We start from the raw sequence: 20,415 nt of genomic DNA, 5'->3' as shown, positions 1-20,415 counted from the left end.
AAGCGGTTGAAAGGCGACCTGCCTCCGCCAGAAAAAAAAAAGGTCCTGCCTGGCTTGTAGTCAGTGACTGGCAAGTGCAATCAAGAGATGGAAGGTGTAGGGAAGTAAGGTGACATTTATCTCTAAAGGCTGAACACTGGACTAGCAAAGTCTTCTAGCCTTTGAAAGGAACTTTCATCAATGTATCTTCTCTCAACTCCTCAAATACATCATGGGTAGGAAATGGCAACCAACTCCAGTGTTTTTGCCTGGAGAATCCCAGGGACCAGGGAGCCTGGTGGGCTGCCGTCTCTGGGGTTGCACAGGGTTGGACACGACTGACGCGACTTAGCAGCAGCAGTGTGTACTGGGGGGAAGGGGGGTGGGCAGGGAAGGTTTGTTTTCTTGGGCAACTTTCAAGCTAAGTTCACAAACAAAACTCTTTCTCTCCTCTATCCTTCTCCCTCTGGTTCCTCCCTGAATTCCCACCCATACCCATAGCATCTTTTCCACACAAAACCCTCATTCTCCTTTTTTCTTCCACAATAGAACTGAACACCCCCTCAAAACCAGAACTCACAAGATTAGGCAGTGTTTCCTCTTTGCTTAATGTAGGGTTTCCAAACACTGTGCAGAGATGGGGGGAAGTGCCCATAGGAAATGGGAGGAGGAGAAAGAAACCCTCCCCCCTTGATTGGGTTAATCCATTAAAGTAATCATTAAAAGTTTATGCTAAAATAAGGTGAACATGTACACCTTGTCATACTTGGAGATTTGTTAAAATGAATAAATAAATAAGATGAATAAAGAAGGGTATCTCTTGTTCATTATTTGGCCTAGTTAAAGGTTAATTTTCAACCCTTTTCTAGTAATAATTTTTTATGAATAAGGACAAGAAGGGACTGAGTACCTTTGAGAGATGCAGAAAACACATGGGCAGAGAATGTGACCAGGCAAAGAATGGGAGAAGCTGTGACAGTTCAGCTGTTGCCTTGCCCAAGTAAAGTTATATTTACTTCCTAAACTATGGCTTAAAATAGTCATATAATTCCATTTTCCAGAGAAATATCATGGTTTGTTCCTTCCAACTATCTCTTCATCCTATTCCCGCTGACCATACCTATCTTCATAGTCACACCTACCTGGTCTAGACTAGATTCTTCTTGGCACCAAACTCAAACCCTCGAAATTCTGTGGGTGAGCTGGTGTATAATCATCTCATCTCTCATTTGCTCTGGGTCCAAAATAGAGATTTTTGAATCCTGACAGCTTTATCCAGCCTCCGTGAGTGTCTAGTAAATTCTGTAACCTCAGCCTACCTCCTACAACTGCTCTTTCCAGGGGAGATGAGATCAGGGCAAGCCTTTGATGTACTATGCAAAGATGCCTAAGAGATTCAAGTTAACTTTAGATCAGAGCAAGTCCAGAAAGCTGACCATTTCAAAAGATTGAATATCAAAGGAGGAACTAAAAAAGCATGAGAGAAATGAATATAATAGGAACAAATGGAAGCAGTTTCGTAGCAGGAGTAGAGAGGATAAGTAGCAAAGAATGACCAATGAGAAAGAGATGTCAAAGCTGCCCCTCCCCGAATGGCTGTCAATCAACAGGAAAAGCCAGGGAGCATCAGAGCATTGGGGTTACCGAACAGGTTACCCAAAGACCCTGAACAAGAGGAGAGGAAAGTTTGGGTATTTTAAGGCATGGTGACTTCACTATGATAACTGTACCTATTATTCTGATAATCTTCACAGTTAGAGTAGGGAAGCTAGCACCGTATTTTAATTGACTTTATGACAACCTACTAACCCTCCTTCCTCCCAAAATAACAAGGATTTGTGACCTGGAAAATGTTGTGTACTAATAAGATAGCCCCAAACTGCTGGAATGTCCTAAGCATCTGAAACTGAACTACTTTTCTGAAAAATGATGTATTTACCTACCTTGGACCACAGTAATCTAAGGACTGCGACAAACCCCACCCTAAGACAGAAGCAGACAGAAAAGAAAGTAAAAAAATCCTACAACACTGGAGACAGTTCAGAATTGGCCAGCTATGCACACTTTTTGTTTCAAACCTTCTATTCAAGCTTGACAATGTTTAGGGGAAACTGAAGTATTAATAATACTACCAGGGTCAAGTTCAAGATTAATGTTTAACCCCAAACCCCATACCACATTTGACTTATTGCAAATGAGATACTCATTATTGCAAATGGGTTTCTCTTAAAATTCTTACTGAAGTGTCTTTCTTTTGTTTTTGGAAACCACTGCTGAATCTGCACCAAGTTACAAAGAACTTCCTAACAGAGGAGTGTCCGTGACAGATGGAATAAATTATCCCCTTTCCAAGTAAGCGAATTTTAAAATGTAGATGATCGTTCTATATCCTTAGTTTGAGTTGCCAATGCAAATGAGTCAGAGGATTTGCCTCAGACAGTGAGTTAATTGTGTAACTCTACAGCAGAAAATGCCATTGGAGAGCGCGTGCTGACCTCACAGCTGAAAAGAAAAAAAAAAAAACACATTTAAAAGATGTGGAAACCAGATGTTTCAGACACATTTCAGCCTCTGCTCTGAGAATTTATCCCGAGCAGCCCCTGACAGGACATTCTTTCTCTACGACTGAGATATGATCATCTTAATTTACTTATTTGTCTTGCTATGGGAAGAGGCTCACGGATGGGGATTCAAGAATGGAATTTTTCATAACTCCATATGGCTTGGTAAGAAACTTCACTCATGAGCTTCTTGCTGGGGAAGTCACTTCTTTGAATTCATACAGAAGTGAATCAAAGCTGTAAATTTTTCTCTTCTGTTTAAGGCTGATGTTTTCTAAGAAAATTGTTTGGGAAAAACAGCTGATGGAGTGTATATATCATTTTTTTTAAGTGTTCCTGCCTTCTAAAATGTTAGAATAGCTTTTTATAAAGAGAACTGTTGAGTAGAAAATAGAAGTTAATATTTATAGTCCATATGAATATGTCCTTTAAAATTTTCAAAGCAGGTGTGGTAGTATAATGGGGAAAGTGTCTTTAACAAAATAAAGTTACTAATACATTATTTTGTTCGTATTTCAATGCATTTGCAGTCATATTTCATAACAGGTAACCATAAGAGAATTATAACAGGTAAATTAGAATATAAAATAATTTTACAATCACTGCTCTGTGTACTCTGACCTATAGTATAACTCACGTTTTTCTTTCAACTAGTTTTACAAAGCCATCTTGTAATATAGAAAAAATGAAAAAAGCTTGTATTTCTGAATGTGTTCTTATCACTTGATTTATTTTATCTGAGCTAGCCATTTAAATACTTTACTACCTCTTCTGTTAGACAAGGAAAGTTTCTTTTGTTGTTTTGTTTTGTTAAATGTAAGGAAATGACACAGGCCTAACTGAGAATATAAACAATAGACCAAAAAAAAAACTAAATAGTTAAAACCCCAAATGCTCGATAAAGTACTCTAAACAATGTTTTAATTCTCATGATACAGATTATTATTGCTTTATGTTCACTGTTGTATCTGATGGTGAAAATTTTTTGAATTGCTCAAGAAGAAAATTGACAGATCCTTATATAAAACAAAGAAATAAAGAGAAAGTAAAATTAACCTAGATCTTGATTTTAGGCTTGCTAAGCAGCACAGAGTTGTAGTATATCTTCCCTTTCAGCTTATTTCTTTCTGGTATAACTACAGCCATGCGGATTTCATTAAAAAGCTCGATTTGCAATGCACAGCCTTACCGCCTCTTTTTTCTGCTTGAGCCAGTGAACTACTTTCATGCTGAACAGTGCAATCCATTTGGCCAAGATGGGGTCTGGAATTTACTAGAGGAATGAGCAAGTCTTTCTGTTTATTTTCATTACACACCATTGAACTTGGGAAACATACACCTATTTGTCAGAAATGAAAAAGAGGATCATAAAGCTAGTAAGAGTTGAACCCAAATGGATAAACTGAAATTCTGTCAAATTCTCTAATGATGAAGCAAAATGTAGTTTTGGGTTGTTTTTTTTTAAAGTGATGTTGTATATCACCAAAATAGAAACCTGGACAATAGAAGTACTGTCCCGGAGGTAGAGGGAAGCAAACCCAAATATTTGTTAATAGTATGCTGCACATCTGGGGCCTGGAGTGATTGCATATTGCTTCAAAGTGGGACAAATTATTGACCAGTCAGCCTGGCATAAACTGTTTACAGTTGGTTAGATCAATGTAGTATTAGAAAACTGTTTAGAGGGAGAAGAGAGTTGAATTATAAGGCAGGAATCTGCTAGCAACTATCAAGAACAAGGCACTTAAAATTCTTGGTCTCAGTTCCATGCTGGTAAAATGAGAAGTCTGAAGTAAGGGACCGTAAGGTTTATTTTTAACTCTTGTATACTCTTAATTTCTTAGATAGTAAATTTTAAGACACATAAGGACAAGTGACTTCAACTAGTTTAAATGGAAAATCAAAAAATGTACAAATAAGCAATTCCTTTTAACCATTGTTTCAAATCTGAAAAAGGAGAAGGGAAAAGTAACATTATCATGAGCTCCTATTAGAATCCAGAAGCAATGCTTATAGGTTTCATAGTTTGTATATTCCAAAAAATAACTGTCATTATTCCCATTTGATAGATGAAGAAACTGAGATTCAGGCAGTAATTTATACAAGGTCACACAACTGGTCTATCACAGAACCAGAAGCAGAAATCAGAGCCAACCTGCTACTGTTACCACTTACTATTAATAGAAGGAAAAGGAAATTATTGGTTAAGCAGATTTTCAATTTTAATGAATGACAGCTAGAAAAATTAATAAATTATTACTTCTTCTGAAAAGTGAAACTCTTTAGATTAAGACTCATTAATCAAAGGACCATTTTAGTACTATAAATTCTGAATTAAGAAATACTTTAAAATAAATCTGTGCTTAAAATATTCAAGTACATATGCCAAGAGTTCTCAACTTGTTCATAAGGCAAGATAATGGGAAGTTTGGATCTCTTTCAGGAGCAATGTGGTATATTAATATCATTTAATCAATTAAAAATTATAGTATAGACATTGCTGCTATTTAAGTTACTATCTTATTACTAGACAAGTTTCAAGAGGTACCAAAGTTTTAAGAAAAACTACTGGGAATAAAACTAAAAATTATTTTTTAATCTTTCTGTTTCTTTTTTCCCCCTCCAAACCTCTGTTAAAAGAAAAACTGAGACATACTTAAAATTTTGAGTTTATCTGAGCAACAATCCATTTGAATTCGGCAGCATCCAATTTAACAGAAGGAGCTCCAAAGAGTGGTACAAAATGAAAAACTTTCATAGGCAGAAAGGTGCAGGCATAAGGAAGTTTTACTAGCAAAACAGTAGGCTTTTGATGGCTAAGTTACATTCCTTTAGGAGATAGTAGCGGTCTATCAGACAGATGATCTAACTAGTGATGATCAGGAGTCTTCTGACTGACTGGTTTAAGATTCCATTTCTGGGTAAGCTGAAACTATACTTAAGTCTTCATTTGGTGACGTGGGACTTAGCTTGCTGTCTTGTTTCTAATACATCAGATTTTTATTTGGGGAGTAAAATATAAAGGAAATTTTAGTTTGAGAAATCTGGGCAGACAAAATCAAATTTTTTTCAAATAAACACCTTTTGGAATACAAATACAATTCAAACACTTTTTAAAAGTAACAATCATCTCCATCACATATATCATTAAGTACTACGTGTCCCTCTTCTCTACTAAAAGCCTCAGTATCCCTGTACTTCAAAATAGATGTACTTGCCTTGCGCATTAGTGCCCAAGTTGCTTAAAAACAGGGCTTGATTCCCCAGAACCTAGCAAAGTACCTCATGGTAAACTCTCAAAACAGCTACATTGGAAACTGGTAAAAGTTGAGTTAATGAGGCTTTACCTATGAAGGACACTTGGAAAGTAGGTAACTCTCAAAAGAACGAATGACTTTGATGTTCCTTGTGTTTTCTGACCTCTAAGTATCAGACTGACTAACCCACTGTGTATGCATGATAGGCTTTTACCATATAAGGTATATGAGCAGGATCTCTTGAGTCTAGAAAAGCAGGGAAAATGCCAAGCAGCATCTCCTATTGAATTGACATTGTCAACTTCAGCTTTGCGTGGAGAGTAAAGAACAGTATTTCTAATACTGCTGGATTCATATCTTGCTGCAAGGCTGGAAATATAAATTCTTGTTGGAAATGGTCTTAATGGTGGCTGATTACACAGGTCGGGGTACAAAGACTTAACAATAATCTTGATAGTCTACACAGAACTATTAGAGCTATGTTATGATTATTGTCCTGGGAATCTTTTCACATTGTTTCTATGGCAAAATGCACTCCAAACTCAAAACAATCCATTTAAACTGATCTACTAGGACACAGCTCACGTATGACTTAATACCATCTAAACTGTGCTGGGAACAAATGTGAACTAAAAAAAGACAAACCGGGTAAAGAGCCTAGGAACTGGTAGTTAGGTGTGTCCCACTTTTTCGCAGCTGTAGTTATATCTATTTTTCTTTTCTTTAATGCACTATTTGGTGCCTTTGGATTCTTTCAAACTGTTCCTCAGTTTTCAATTTGTTTACTAAATTCTCAACTACATTGCATTACTCATTTCCCTCAAATGGATATTTTGGCTTATTTTTCTCCTTCATTATGAGCCAATTTTCATTGGCTTTTCTTTTCAATTTTCATTCCTTTTCTTTTCCTAGTGTTTACCTTTCCAAGTTTTTAAAACCAAGCCAAAAAAACAAGTTAAAACTTTATCACCTTTGGATAGTGCAGAAATACAATGCTGTATTAAAACTTTATTTCAGGCTCTCAGTTCAAAAACATAACTTAGTCTTAAGTTTCTCTCTGTGTCCCCCCAAAATTCCCCTCATTCAAAATGTTTCCCAAAGCTTTCTAACAATGAAAACTCAGCCACTCAAGGCAGCCGACCCAGGGAACCCTTTGGCAGGGACAATAGCTGATGTAATCTTCCAGATGAGGCCACAAAATTTCCCTTGTTCGACAAGAATGGATAACAGTGCATTTATGACATTTTGTGAATTCACAGAACAAGCAGCAGGCGTGTACCACAGAGAAGCACGGTCTGGCAAATACAAGCTCACCTATGCAGAAGCGAAGGCGGTGTGTGAATATGAAGGTGGCAGTCTTGCCACCTACAAGCAGTTAGAGGCAGCCAGAAAAATTGGTAACTGCTTTGAATATAATATTTCTTCTTTTTCACCTTTGGAAAAAAAATTTTTCCACCTTTCCTGCAACCTCTTATTAAGACTTACTTCTCCACCTCTGCTTCTCCCGTTTTCTCTGCCTAGAGCTAGATGGTGGACACTTTCTAAAATAAGCAACTGAGTTGGGGTCACTTCCCATTCCGAGCAAATAAATTAAAGTCAAAAGCAAATGAAGATATCATCTTGATATCATCTTGATATCATTTAATTTACTCATTAATTCTAAGCCATTGCTATTCATTTTTAATATTATACCATTTTATCTTTTCTTGATCTCTGTGGGTTTCCTCAGCTGTTAAATGATATTACTATGTTAAATCTTACAAAGAAATTCACTTGGTAGAAGAAATAGTGAATTTAGTGATTTTTTTTCAAGTTTTTCCTTTTCGTTTTTAACATTAAGTGGGAGAATGCATTTGTACTTTAGGATCAAAAGCCATGAGGAAAAGAGTTGTAAAGCACCAGATGAAAGATATTGGGAAGATGATGTCAGGACACCTGGTGAAAACCCAGTAATTAACAAATACTGTTTGCTTCTTTATGATAAAAGCTGGGGGTTGGGAGAGAGCGAGGGGGCTGCTACTGTCTCTCCTGGACTTTCAGGAGAATCCAAAAGGCCACCTCCATTCAGAATTATCTTCTCCATTAAAGAAATCCCTTTGCTTATAGGAACATACCTGGCAAAGCTCACGCAAATATTTTATATTACCCAAGACAAAAATAAAGGTGTTTTTACAAATGGCCCAGAGTCTTCCCCAGACGACTGCTCAGTCTATACCCACAGGGCTGTGTGTGACACAGCAACTGGAACAATGCAGGCAAAAGCAGAGTCATTCCCAGCCACCAGGGACTCGCAGTCAAATCGTTCTTGGATGGCATTGGCAAATGTTAAAAGAGCCTCCAAAGCTGAGCAAGGAAAACAGGGCTAAGGCTTTGTTTGAAATGTTGAGTACTTTTATCTTTATTCAAATTTTTAAAAATATTAGCAATATCTTAATTGATCCTGAAAGAGACACTATCATTTGAAAAGATTTTTTTCAGTATTGGTGATAATTTTAGTTATCTCATGGCACTAGTAGGGTCATTTGTGAAAAGAAGCCAGCTCTGAAATTGGATTGTTTTCATATCCATGGTATTATTGTTTCTTAGTCCATCTTTTTTATTTTTTTTGCCAAGATGTCATTTTCTAGTAAAAGTGAGATGTTATAAGAACTTTTATATGTGTTCAAACTTTATTTTTTAAGAAAACCGTTTTCCCCCTTATATATGAACTGGATTTCTGCAGTTAAGACCCTGTCCCTGTTGGGAGGGGCCATCTTGGTTGAGATGACCTTTGCTTAGCTGAGGGAACATACAAGTTAAGCCATTACCCTTTCATTCTCTTACAGGATTTCATGTCTGTGCTGCTGGGTGGATGGCCAAGGGCAGAGTTGGATACCCTATTGTGAAGCCAGGGCCCAACTGTGGATTTGGAAAAACTGGTATTATCGATTATGGAATCCGTCTCAATAGAAGTGAAAGATGGGATGCATATTGCTACAACCCACATGGTTTGTGGAAAACAGTAATTTTATACTATGCAAAAACAGTTACATGTTATGAAAAAGAAATGTCTTCTTTTTCCAGAGACAAATCAATTTAATAATGACAATTTTTAAAAAATTTTAAACATACATTTGGCTGCATCAAGTCTTAGTTGCAGCGTGTGGGCTCAGCTGCCCCATGGCATGTGGGATCTTGGTTCACCAGCCAGGGATCAAACCTGTGGGCCCTGCACTGCAAGCCAGATTCTTAAGTACTGGATCACCAGGGAAGACCCCAGTAATGATAATTATTAATAACAACTACCATTCATAGAATGATTATGTTGTGCCAAATGCTGACTTACGTCCCTTCAGCCACACTGTCACTTAATGTTCACAACTCTGCAAGAAGTTATTGTTATACTCATTTTAGACTTCAGGAAACTGAAAGTTCAAGAACTTAAGTACTTTCCCCAGATCAGACAGCTGATAATTAGCAGGCAAGTGAGATCTCAAATTTAGTTTTCTGTGCCAGGGAACTTCCTGAGCACAAAAGAAAAAAAAAAAAAAAGCAGATTATAAACTTATCACAGTGAATTAGCTAAAACTATGAAGTAGTGTAATACTACAAAATGTTAACTGTTCAAAGTTATCCTTTTAATAGAATGAGAAAAAGGAGACAGAATAAACAAATTGTTTTTCCTAATTTCTTTTTGTGTATAAATTCTTAAACTTCCAAACTAAGCAACTCCCACTCTGTTTTTTTTAATGAATATGTACTGGATATTCTAGTTATTGTTATATAGTATATGTTTTATTCATATTCTTTTTCCATGGTTGATTGTAGTCAGGAAAAATTTAAAGAGAAAATTAACTCATCATAATTACTATGAAGAGTAATTCTTGCTCCATGTTCTTAGACAAAAACAGACGGGGAATTTATTTCCCCCAGGATAATATTACAAACTGTTACAACATGTCACAAACTATTTCCTACATTTATGATCATAAATATCCTCAGGTGGCATCCCATTTGGATCTACTTTATGAGAAAGTCTGTAACACAGTAGGAGAGTTACAGTGAAGTTCTAGCATAGTATTATAGAATATGTTACCGTTTAATAATATTAGTCATTGGAGAACAGTTTCTCATGTTTGTAGCTAACCTATATTTCAAAATAATATGTACTCTGGTAGAAACGAATTTTGTCTAGAGCTATCACCTACTCCCGCTTGAGACAAAATATGAATAAATACTTACAGCGCATTCATATAGACTCTTTCAAACCACTTTGACATACGTTAAGCCTATACTACACTACGTTTATGGAGAAGGAAATGGCAACCCACTCCAGTATTCTTGCCTAGGAAATTCCACGGACAGAGGACGCTGGCTTGCTACAGTCCATGGGGTCGCAAAGAGTCAGATACAACTGAGCGCGCAAGCACGCGTACATTTAGTCCCGTATTTAGTCGTTGTTAATAATTTATATTCCTCCTTTTCCTCTCTCTCCCCTCCTCTCTTCCTTTTTTTTTTTTTTGGTTGTGCTGCACTGCTTGCAGGATCTCCGTTCCCCAACCAGGGATTGAACCCAGGCCAAGGCAGTGAAAGCCCAGAATCCAAACCACTAGGCCACCAGGGAACTCCCCCTTTTCCTTAAATATATTATACAGGCACTTCTCTTTTTACTCTATCTTGGAGATACTGATTAATTAGTAATCATCATTTTCCTGATACTGTTATGATTTTTTTTTCATTCCAATCATTTTTCAGTGAACTATGTTTCTCCCATTGCTAGTTCAGGAGGCCCCCAGTCCCCTTCAGGTTAACCACATCCTAAATAAGCAGCGTGTCACTGAATCTAAAAATAAGCTGAGAATTGAGTAAGAACAAGTCTTCTAGGAGTCTGTACATTTCATTGCTCTTTTATAAGAATGCCAAATTAACTTACAAATTTTTGTAAGTTGTATTTATTTCTCATAGAGGCTGAATTAATGATTATAAATTAATCAGTATCACCAAGTTACAGCTGCTTGAAGCAAGGAAGAACAAGATCATTTAGAAGTGTTCAGAAGTAACCTTGCTCATTCAAGTTCTGACCATGTGGCATGATGCTGACTCCCTCCTGCATAAACACTTCTTAGCCAATTAGCAGTCAGTGCTCAAATTTATAAAGTCAGATTTAAGAAGTCTGCTTCATAAATCTGTCATTTTCTAAATAAGCCAGAGATGAGGCAACAGTTATACATAACATGAAATATAGAGCTGGTAGGTATAGCTAAATATACAACCAAAGTAGTTCAATATTTGGATTTTTCCCTAATCTAGTGATATATACATCAAAGATACAGGAGGCTGGGAATTTCCTCGTGACCCAGTGGTTAGGACTTTGTACTTTCACTGCCAAGAGTGTGGTTTCAATCCCTGGATGGGGAAGTAAGACAGTGCAAACCACAAGACATGGGGCTATATATATATATATATATATATATATATAATTTATATATAGATATTGTGTATATGTAAATGTAGGATGCTATGGGACAGGGAAAATCACTCCCAAAGTAGGCACTTGTTAATCACATGTCTGACTCTTTGAGACCTCATGGACTGTGTAGCCACCAGGCTCCTCTGTCCGTGGAATTCTCCAGGCAAGAATATTGGAGTGGGTAGCCATTCCCTTCTCCAGGGGAATCTTACCAACCCAGGGATCCAACCCGGGTGTCGTGCATTACAGGAAGATTCTTTACCATCTGAGCCCCCAGGGAAGCCCTTATGTGCCCATAAACACTCTATATTTTATAATATTTAATAACACAATATGAATAGCTTACACTTTGCATAATACCATTAAGCTATCCTCTATATTTATCCTCAGAGTAGTGCTGTGAGGGAGGTAATAGAAGAGGATGACTACATTTATTTCATCGATGAAGACACTGAGGTACAGACTGGTCACCGAGCTCAGACTAGGTTGCTGACCTTCCCTGTCACTCCCTAGCCTTTCTAAGAGCCTATTCTGCCCTGGAGACACAAGCTCCTTAACCTCTACGGTGTTAAGGATTCTAGCACAATTTTTTATCATAGTTATTTTAAAGAAGAATATTCTTGTAAAAAGCCTCTAATTGATACAATAAAAATATCTTTGAATACTACCAAGTCACCACCTCCACACCACCAGTCAGATTATATTTGAATTTTCAGTTTCTATCTTTTTTTTTAAGATGCTAGACATTTAGTTGATATGGAATTAAAATGAACTGGAACCCTGCTATAGCTTTCCTTCTAGGTCATACTGCAAAGTTACTGTTCTGGTAGAGATTGTTCGCTTTTATAAGAGGTTATGGGACATGACAGAAATCTGTGAAATGGTAAATGACTTGAAAAAAGCAACATAGATATGTCCATCAAACCCTCAAATAGAATTAAGTTGCTAATTTAAACCAGTAAAAGGAGTATAGAATGGTTATAAATTCTTCCTTTTAACTGGATTAGAATGACCTGCAAGTTCCCTAGTGGTCTTTATAAGGATTTTCCAAACAGAATTTATTGGATGCATTGTTCTAAGTGTTCAAGTCCCTGAAGACACAGTGGTGACACCACAGGACAAAATCCCTGTCATGGCTGGTGATGTAGATATATGTTGGTGAAGTAGGTATATGTTGGTAATACAGGTAGGTATATGTATCAAGATTTGTCAAAACACATTTAAGTGTGCACTGAAGATGTGTGCTCTATGCTTAAAATGTGAACAGAGCAAGAAATGTAAACAGGAGCACAATTATTTCTTTTTGCTACTTTACTTAAAAAAAAATCACAAGTGGTCTATGTTTATTTTCGAGAATTTAGCAACTATTAACAAAAAAATACAGTTATTCTTCAGCTAAATTACACACAATATACTATGGAGGCTATACATTTATTCATGTCTTTATTTTTATTTCATAAAAAGTACTAAATAGATGGACACTAAGAAATGAATATCTTTTTAAAGTAGGAATCATCTTTTTAAATGCTTATTTTTTCTTTTCTCATTTCAGCAAAGGAGTGTGGTGGTGTGTTTACAGATCCAAAGAGAATTTTTAAATCTCCAGGCTTCCCAGATGAGTATGATGATAACCAAATCTGCTACTGGCACATTAGACTCAAGTATGGTCAGCGCATTCACCTGAGTTTTTTGGACTTTGACCTTGAAGATGACCCAGCTTGCTTGGCTGACTATGTTGAAGTATACGACAGTTACGATGATGTCCATGGCTTTGTGGGAAGGTATGTGTTGCTTCTCCATACAGGAAGCTAATGAACATCTGATATTTTGCATGATGCTTCTTTAATTTCTCCCCAACTATCCCTACAATATTGATTTTCCAGTTTATCTATTCCCCCGCAACATCCTTTCCTTTCCTAACCAAGATTTTTCTTTCCACTGTTAGTCCTAACAAGCCATAGTCAGCTGCTACCTCTACTTATGATAAATATAGTGATAGCTACTTTTTGATTTGTTAAATTGTAACAGTTAAATATTCTATTTATGCAGACCTCAAGATTTGACTAACAGGAGAAAGAAGATATGTAGGATGGGAAATTTGTTGGGGTTTTTAAGTGTTCTGATTTCTGTCAACCTAAATTCAGTAATTGTTGCCTTTCTTCTGTGTACAAAGCATTGTACTAAGCATTATGGATATAAAGTAAACAAGTACACTAGAGGCCCTTCTCTCATACAGTTCAGCTAATTATACAATGGATATCTTCTTAAAAATAGCTTTCTTTGCCATGAAAAAACAAATGTTCCTTTCCTCAGTATTTCTCTCCTGGTTTTTCAACATGCTGGGACACAATATTTTTGGTGCGTGTTCTCACCCAGTATCTTTAATATAGTTTACATTTTACAATACAAATTTTGCAACATTGTATAAAATATTATAAATTAAAGAGAGCACAGTTAGGTGTTCTATATATTCAGGTCCCCACTTAATGTGTATTTTAAAATATCTATCATCAATGGACTATTGGTTATCAATTCTCTATTATCCATGATAGTAATTTAATGAAAGAAAATAGTAGTGGGGGTAATTTAAAATAATAGACAGTATATTTTTCTTGACTTTGAAATCTGTAACTTAAATAGACAAAGGTATTTCTTGTATAAGTAAATAGCAGTTTTTGGATGGAACGTGCTTTTTTGCTGTTGTTGTTGTTTTGTTCTTTAGCTGAGACTACTACTATGGAAAGAAATACAAATAGTTTTAAAAAATAGTTTGAAGAAGACTAGAAGTAGGATCTGAGGAATTAAGAACAAAGTCTGTTTTGAAAGAATGGCTCTCCTACCTTGGGACTTAAGATAACATTTTTATTCTAAATCTAGTTTCAGAAATCAATTACAGTTCTAGATAAAATGACTTTTTAATTTACAGGCTAATTTGTTATTTATTGGATTATATTGTGTGATTTACCTTTATGATAGACTTTCTCCTTCTCTGGAATAAACTACTTTTTCTTTAGAAACTAACAAAAACCCTTACTTTTTATATAATTGTGTGCCAGGGAATTCCTTTCAAGCCATGATTCAGATAAAATCACATCATCTTATAAGGTCCAAAGTAATTTTTTCCTTTTTAAATCAGTCATACTCCCCATTCTTTAACTGTGAAGAAAACTTCATGAGATTAATCAGAAACAGATTTTTTAAATTTCCCAAATAGATTCAAATTGTCTACCACACATAAAGCTTTGTAGACACACAGAGTAGAAATGCCACAAATTCTTTCCTAAGAGTCTCAATACTGCAAGAAGTCTATTTCAAGCAATATTTTAGCCTCTCTTCTCTCTTACAAGGGCTTTCCAGGGGGCTCTAGTGGTAAAGAACCCTCCTGCCAGTGCAGGAGATGTAATAGACTCAGGTTCAATCCCAGGGTCGGGAAAATTCCTTGGAGGAATGCATGGCAACCCACTTCAGTATTCTTGCCTGGAGAATCCCAGGGACAGAGGAGCCTGGCGGGCTATGGTCCATAGGGTCACACAGAGTCAGACATACTGAAGCAACTTAGCACTCATGCAGGCCCTCTTATAAATCCTAGTAAAAATAAATAAACAATGCTGCTGCTGCTGCTAAGTCACCTCAGTCGTGTCCGACTCTGTTGACCCCATAGACGGCAGCCCACCAGACTCCCCCACCCCTGGGATTCTCCAGGCAAGAACACTGGAGTGGGTTGCCATTTCCTTCTCCAATGCATGAAAGTGAAAAGGGAAAGCGAAGTCGCTCAGTCGTGTCCGAGTCTTAGCGACCCCATGGACGGCAGCCCACCAGGATCCTCCGTCCATGGGATTTTCCAGGAAAGAGTACTGGAGTGGGGTGCCAATGTTGTAAATAATAGAAAAGTGAGCCATTGCTTAGAGGAACTGGAGTAGGCAATGGCATCCCACTCCAGTACTCTTGCCTGGAAAATTTCCATGGACAGAGGAGCCTGGTGTGTTATAGTCCATGGGGTTGCAGAGAGGCAGGACTGAGCACACACGCACCTCTTAGGGGAAATGTAAAGTACATCAATTATCAGCTAGTCACTTGCAAGAGCTATATTATAATCATTCATGCGGCCTCTCCTTTTTAAAAATTCTCTTTCAGATACTGTGGAGATGACCTTCCAGAAGACATCATTAGTACAGGTAATGGCTCTAAATTGAGGAACAAAACTATGATTTGCTTTCTCAGTGTCACTGAAAGTGAAGGATCCAACAGTTATTACTATATAACTTTCTAAAGTTGACAACTGAAGACAGACATGGCTTGCTAAAGTGTGTAGTCTCTGGTTACTTGCAGCAAATGCAGTCTGAAACAGTCTTGAGTCTGCAAACCCATAAATACTGCTGTATCTTCTAATTCCCATAAAATGTGGTAACAAAAGGCCCAAATGTTCCATTGATAAAGGATTGAAGTAATTTGTCAAGTTGTTAAAAATATCTTTAATCACTGAAGAAAATTTTAAGTTGTATTTATTGCATTTTCACATTAGTACAGCAATCCTAAGGAAGTCTTATGAAAATCACAGATCTGTTAGGTGTTTTTAATAGATATTACATGATAAAAGGGCTCTAAGGTCAGGTAAATTCGGGAAACATTGGGTTAAACAGGTTTCTTTGTTAGAAGACATTAGAGAACTTTTACTATGCTAAGTACACATCAGTTCAATTCAGTTCAGTCGCTCAGAAATGTCCGACTCTGCGACCCCATGTATTGCACCACGCCAGGCCTCCCTGTCCGTCACCAACTCCCGGAGATCACTCAGACTCACATCCATCGAGTCGGTGATGCCATCCAGCCATCTCATGCTCTGTCGTCCCCTTCTCCTCCTGCCGCCAATCCCTCCCAGCATCAAAGTCTTTTCCAATGAGTCAACTCTTCGCATGAGGTGGCCAAAGTACTGGAGTTTCAGCTTTAGCATCATTTCTTCCAAATCCCAGAGCTGATCTCCTTCAGAATGGACTGGTTGGATTTTCTTGCAGTCCAAGGGACTCTCAAGAGTCTTCTCTAACACAACAGTTCAAAAGCATCAATTCTTCAGCGCTCAGCTTTCTTCACAGTCCAACTCTCACAACCATACATGACCACTGGAAAAACCATAGCCTTGACTAGACAGACCTTTGTTGGCAAAGTAACATCTCTGCTTTTCAATATGCTATCTAGGTTGGTCATAACTTTTCTTCCAAGGAATAAGCGTCTTTTAATTTCATGGCTGCAATCATCATCTGCAGTGATTTTGGAGCCCAAAAAAATAAAGTCTGACATTATTTCCACTGTTTCCCCATCTATTTCCCATGAAGTGATGGGACCAGATGCCATGATCTTCATTTTCTGAATGTTGAGCTTTAAGTCAACTTTTTCACTCTGCTCTTTCACTTTCATCAAGAGACTTTTTAGTTCCTCTTCACTTTTTGCCATAGTTAATCTTAAAAGACTAACTATAGTGAGCAATGTTTTCCAGATCTTTTTCCTCTTGCTAATTATTTTATGAGACTGTTCCTTGAAATGTGCATCTAGAAATGTTCCAGGAGCAGCATACATTTATCGCAATGAGCAATACCACTGCTATTGCCTCAAACTGCTACTTTCTGGCTAAGAACTTTTACTTTCTTTGATGTCTTCATTTTTCTCTTTATTTTCATAACTTGCACCAGTAATTCGCATTCTGGCTCGTTTTCCTCTGCAACATTAAAAAAAAAAATTATCACAATACTTCTGCAACTAAAAACAGCAAAGCTACATTGAGTTGCAATTTCCAAACAGTCCTTAAACTGAGATACTACAAGCTGAATTAGTCCCACACCCGAGCTTTGCAGTGCATGCAATTTTCATTGATGAATCATTACAAGAGATGGAAATTATTGTTCAATATTGGAATGATTAAAGCTTAAAGTTTATTAATTCATTACTATGTCACAATCTCCTTAGGAAGAGTAATCTTTTAAACTTTTTATTTATCTCTTATTCTTTACTTGAGAACATATTTCATGTTAACAGAAAACTGAAAGAAGACACTTTATGAGATGTAGGAGGGTAGTTAGGAGGGGGGTGAGAATTCTATTTTTAAAAAAGTAAAACAGAGGGCGAATCCAAAGGAAGCCTGAAACTTGACATTTTTTTTTATTTTGTCTAAAACAGACTCCAAATGTAATACCAAATCAGTGTTTTTCTGGCACAACTGCAAGAAGCTAAAAAAAGAAAAACCCACACAATTTATTATTCAAAAAGAAACAAATCAACAGAAAGAACATAGTTGAATAAAATGCCAAAGATTTAGCAAAACAGCAAGAAGAATACACACTGATACAGAGTAATAGAAAAAGAATATATAAAATAAGTTTGAAGTACTATCCTCTCAGTCAAGATAGTGCTGTTTCCATTTTGATCTAGTTTTCTTCTTAAATATATGCTTACTCACCCCAGGATATTTACATTAAAAAACAAAAACAAAAAATAAACTAAAAACTACCCATAGCTATGCCACTTTAATAAAAGGTATATAGGGAAAGAAAGTGCCCACTCTTCTCACCTCTCCCTACCCAAGAAAGGCATTGGACAACTATGTGGTGTCCACCTTTCCCGATGTCTTCCTGTAACAAACAAACGTTACATACATGGAGACCATGGAGCTACTTCAAAGTCACAGTATAGTTGGGAAGCCCTGTATATTTAGATCACTCTAATTCTTTTTAATGACTCTTAATAGGTGCCATAATTTGTCATACACCAATATTTAACATCCTGAAGGCAGTTGTTGCTGATTTTTTTGTCTTTTGCTATTCAACATTTCACTAGACATTTTAAAATATATGTTTATTTATTTGTCTGTGCTGGGTCTTAGTTGCGGCATGTAGGATCTAGTTCCCTGACAAGGGATTGAACCCTGGCTCCCTGCATTGGGAGTGCAGAGTCTTAGGCACTGAATCACCAGGGAAGTCCCCTAGATATTTTCTACTTCTACTTGTTAGTGCTATTTTTTTTTCAGAGTTAATTCCTAAAAGTGAAATGTTGGGGTCACAAGTAATGTACACTTAGGGGTGTGTGTGTGTGTGTCTGTTCGGTTGAGTCTGACTCTTAGCAACCCCCCAGACTGTAGCCCGCCAGGCTCCTCTGTTCATGGACTCTTCCAGGCAAGAATACTGGAGTGGGTTGCCATTTCCTTCTTCAGGGAATCTTCCTGACCCAGGGATCAAACCCACAGCTCTTGTGTCTCCTGCATTGGTAGGCGGATTCTTTACTACTGTGCCACGTGGAAGCCATAGATGTGGATAGATGCCAGCAAATTGGCACTAGGCCCTACTGTGCCAATTTTTATTTTAACCACTGAGTAGTCTACAAGAAAATTTTCTTTTTTCATTTAAGCAGCTCTCCCAAGTTTGAGAAGAGTGCAGTAGATCAGAGCATGAACTCTAGGTTCAAACCTGGTTCTGCCATTTAAAACCCTGTGGCCTTGGGCAAGCTACCCAGGCTCTCTGTACCTCAGTTTCATTTATAAAATGACTATTTTAATAGTATGCACTTCATCATGTTACTGTGGAAGATAAGATGAAAGATACTTAAAGCTGTGCTTGACAAAAGCAAGCATCAGCATTCAGTGTGTATGGGGATTTTGCAAAGAAATCTGGATTTATGATTTGGATTAAGAAGGCTTTTCCCACATGAAAAAGAAAAATATCCCTACATATTTCATATAAAGAAGTTTTTCTTTTTTATTTTTGGTACATGTTGGTCTTTAATGCAGGTAACACGTAGTTAAGCGCTTTGTTTAAAAGAGAGATCTAGCTTTGTGGCTTTTTTCCTTTTTTCGTTTTCTTAACAAATGTAAGGTTTGTTGCCATCATTTAGTAAATAACCGATCTATATCTCACTGGTTTGAACTGCCTGCTATTATCCTGTAATTCTATGGATATTCCTTCTACAAAGAAAACCTTTTAAAACAGAATAGACAAAATTTCCTGTAGGACAGATTAGAGAGCCACAGGAAAAATCTGGAAGTCCTTGCTTCACCTGGCAATGATACTACAGACTCAACAACTTGAAAATATAGTTCTGAATTCTAGGAGTCTTGTTCAAGAATTTTTATGTTCTCCATATGAGAATGATGAGTCGTTGAAGTGTCAGCCAACTTGAAGGAGAGTAACATCTTGGTTCTTCTGCATCTTCCTCCTCCCCAGGAAACGTCATGACATTGAAGTTCCTAAGTGATGCTTCAGTGACTGCAGGAGGTTTCCAAATCAAATACGTCGCAGTGGATCCTCTATCCAAATCCAGTCAAGGAAAGAATGCAAGTACTACAAGTACTACTTCTACTGGAAATAAAAACTTTTTAGCTGGAAGATTTAGCCATCTATAAAAGCAAAAAAAAAAAAAAGAGAGAGAGACATTCAGTATTTATGTTTCTATCTTTTGGAACACTTTTGATCTCACTTTTATATTATTATTATTAACATTTATTTATTATTTTTCTAAATGTGAAAGCAATACCTGATAATTTGAGGAAAACTGGAAAATACAGAAAACTCTGAATGAGAAAATAAAATCTCCCATAATCTCCTTGCATAAAAATAGCAAGCATTAAATTTATACATACTTTTTTAGTCATTTTTCAATTTGTGGTATATGTATATATGCATCTATATGTATTCATACTTCAAATTATTGAATCCTACTCTATATACAGTTTGACATCTTGAATTTTTTAACCTTGAACTTTATGGTATACACATTTTCCCCTATCACTGAGTATTCTGCAAAAACATGATTTTGAATAACTGTAAAATGTCCATGGTATGATTGTCCCATACTTTCTGTAAACCTGTCTCTATTGTGGGAATTATTGGTTGTTTTTATAAATATTGTTTCAATAAACATCCTTGAACATATATGTATTTGGACATCCCTCTAATTATTCAAGATAGGGTCCTAGAGGTGGAATTACTAAGTCAGAGATTAATTAAAATAAAAAAATTTTGAGGTAGATCAGCTGGACTTTATGACACTGAATGGGATGGGTGGTAGGCTGGATGGCAGGTGGGCCATACTCACTCAGCAGACGAAGGTATCTTCTAGGGAAGCTAGAAAGTGGATGGACTAGGAAAATAGTAGGTTTTAAGGGCACACTAAGGGCACATTTCATCTC

General features: G+C 36.8%; 1 protein-coding gene across 1 annotated transcript; it reads left to right on the top strand.

Annotated features, from left to right (window-relative positions):
- Nucleotides 1-2,582: 2,582 nt before the first annotated feature.
- Nucleotides 2,583-19,629, top strand: TNFAIP6 (TNF alpha induced protein 6). The gene is made up of 6 exons (XM_052635873.1): nucleotides 2,583-2,705; nucleotides 7,057-7,194; nucleotides 8,623-8,784; nucleotides 12,799-13,027; nucleotides 15,381-15,421; nucleotides 19,451-19,629. The coding sequence occupies exons 1-6, from the start codon at nucleotides 2,612-2,614 to the stop codon at nucleotides 19,627-19,629; spliced, it is 843 nt and encodes a 280-aa protein (XP_052491833.1). The 5' UTR covers nucleotides 2,583-2,611.
- The last annotated feature ends 786 nt before the right edge of the window (nucleotides 19,630-20,415 follow it).

This window comes from Budorcas taxicolor, chromosome 2, assembly GCF_023091745.1.
Source record: "Budorcas taxicolor isolate Tak-1 chromosome 2, Takin1.1, whole genome shotgun sequence".
Classification (NCBI taxonomy): Eukaryota; Metazoa; Chordata; class Mammalia; order Artiodactyla; family Bovidae; genus Budorcas; species Budorcas taxicolor.
This window is presented reverse-complemented; position numbering and strand designations above follow the sequence as displayed.

Excerpts from the sequence above, each read along its gene's own strand:
- TNFAIP6 (XM_052635873.1), top strand. The coding sequence starts at position 2,612 with ATGATCATCTTAATTTACTTATTTGTCTTGCTATGGGAAGAGGCTCAC. Across the intron at positions 7,195-8,622 it reads AGAGGCAGCCAGAAAAATTG|GATTTCATGTCTGTGCTGCT; the intron begins GTAACTGCTTTG and ends ATTCTCTTACAG. Across the intron at positions 15,422-19,450 it reads AGAAGACATCATTAGTACAG|GAAACGTCATGACATTGAAG; the intron begins GTAATGGCTCTA and ends CCTCCTCCCCAG.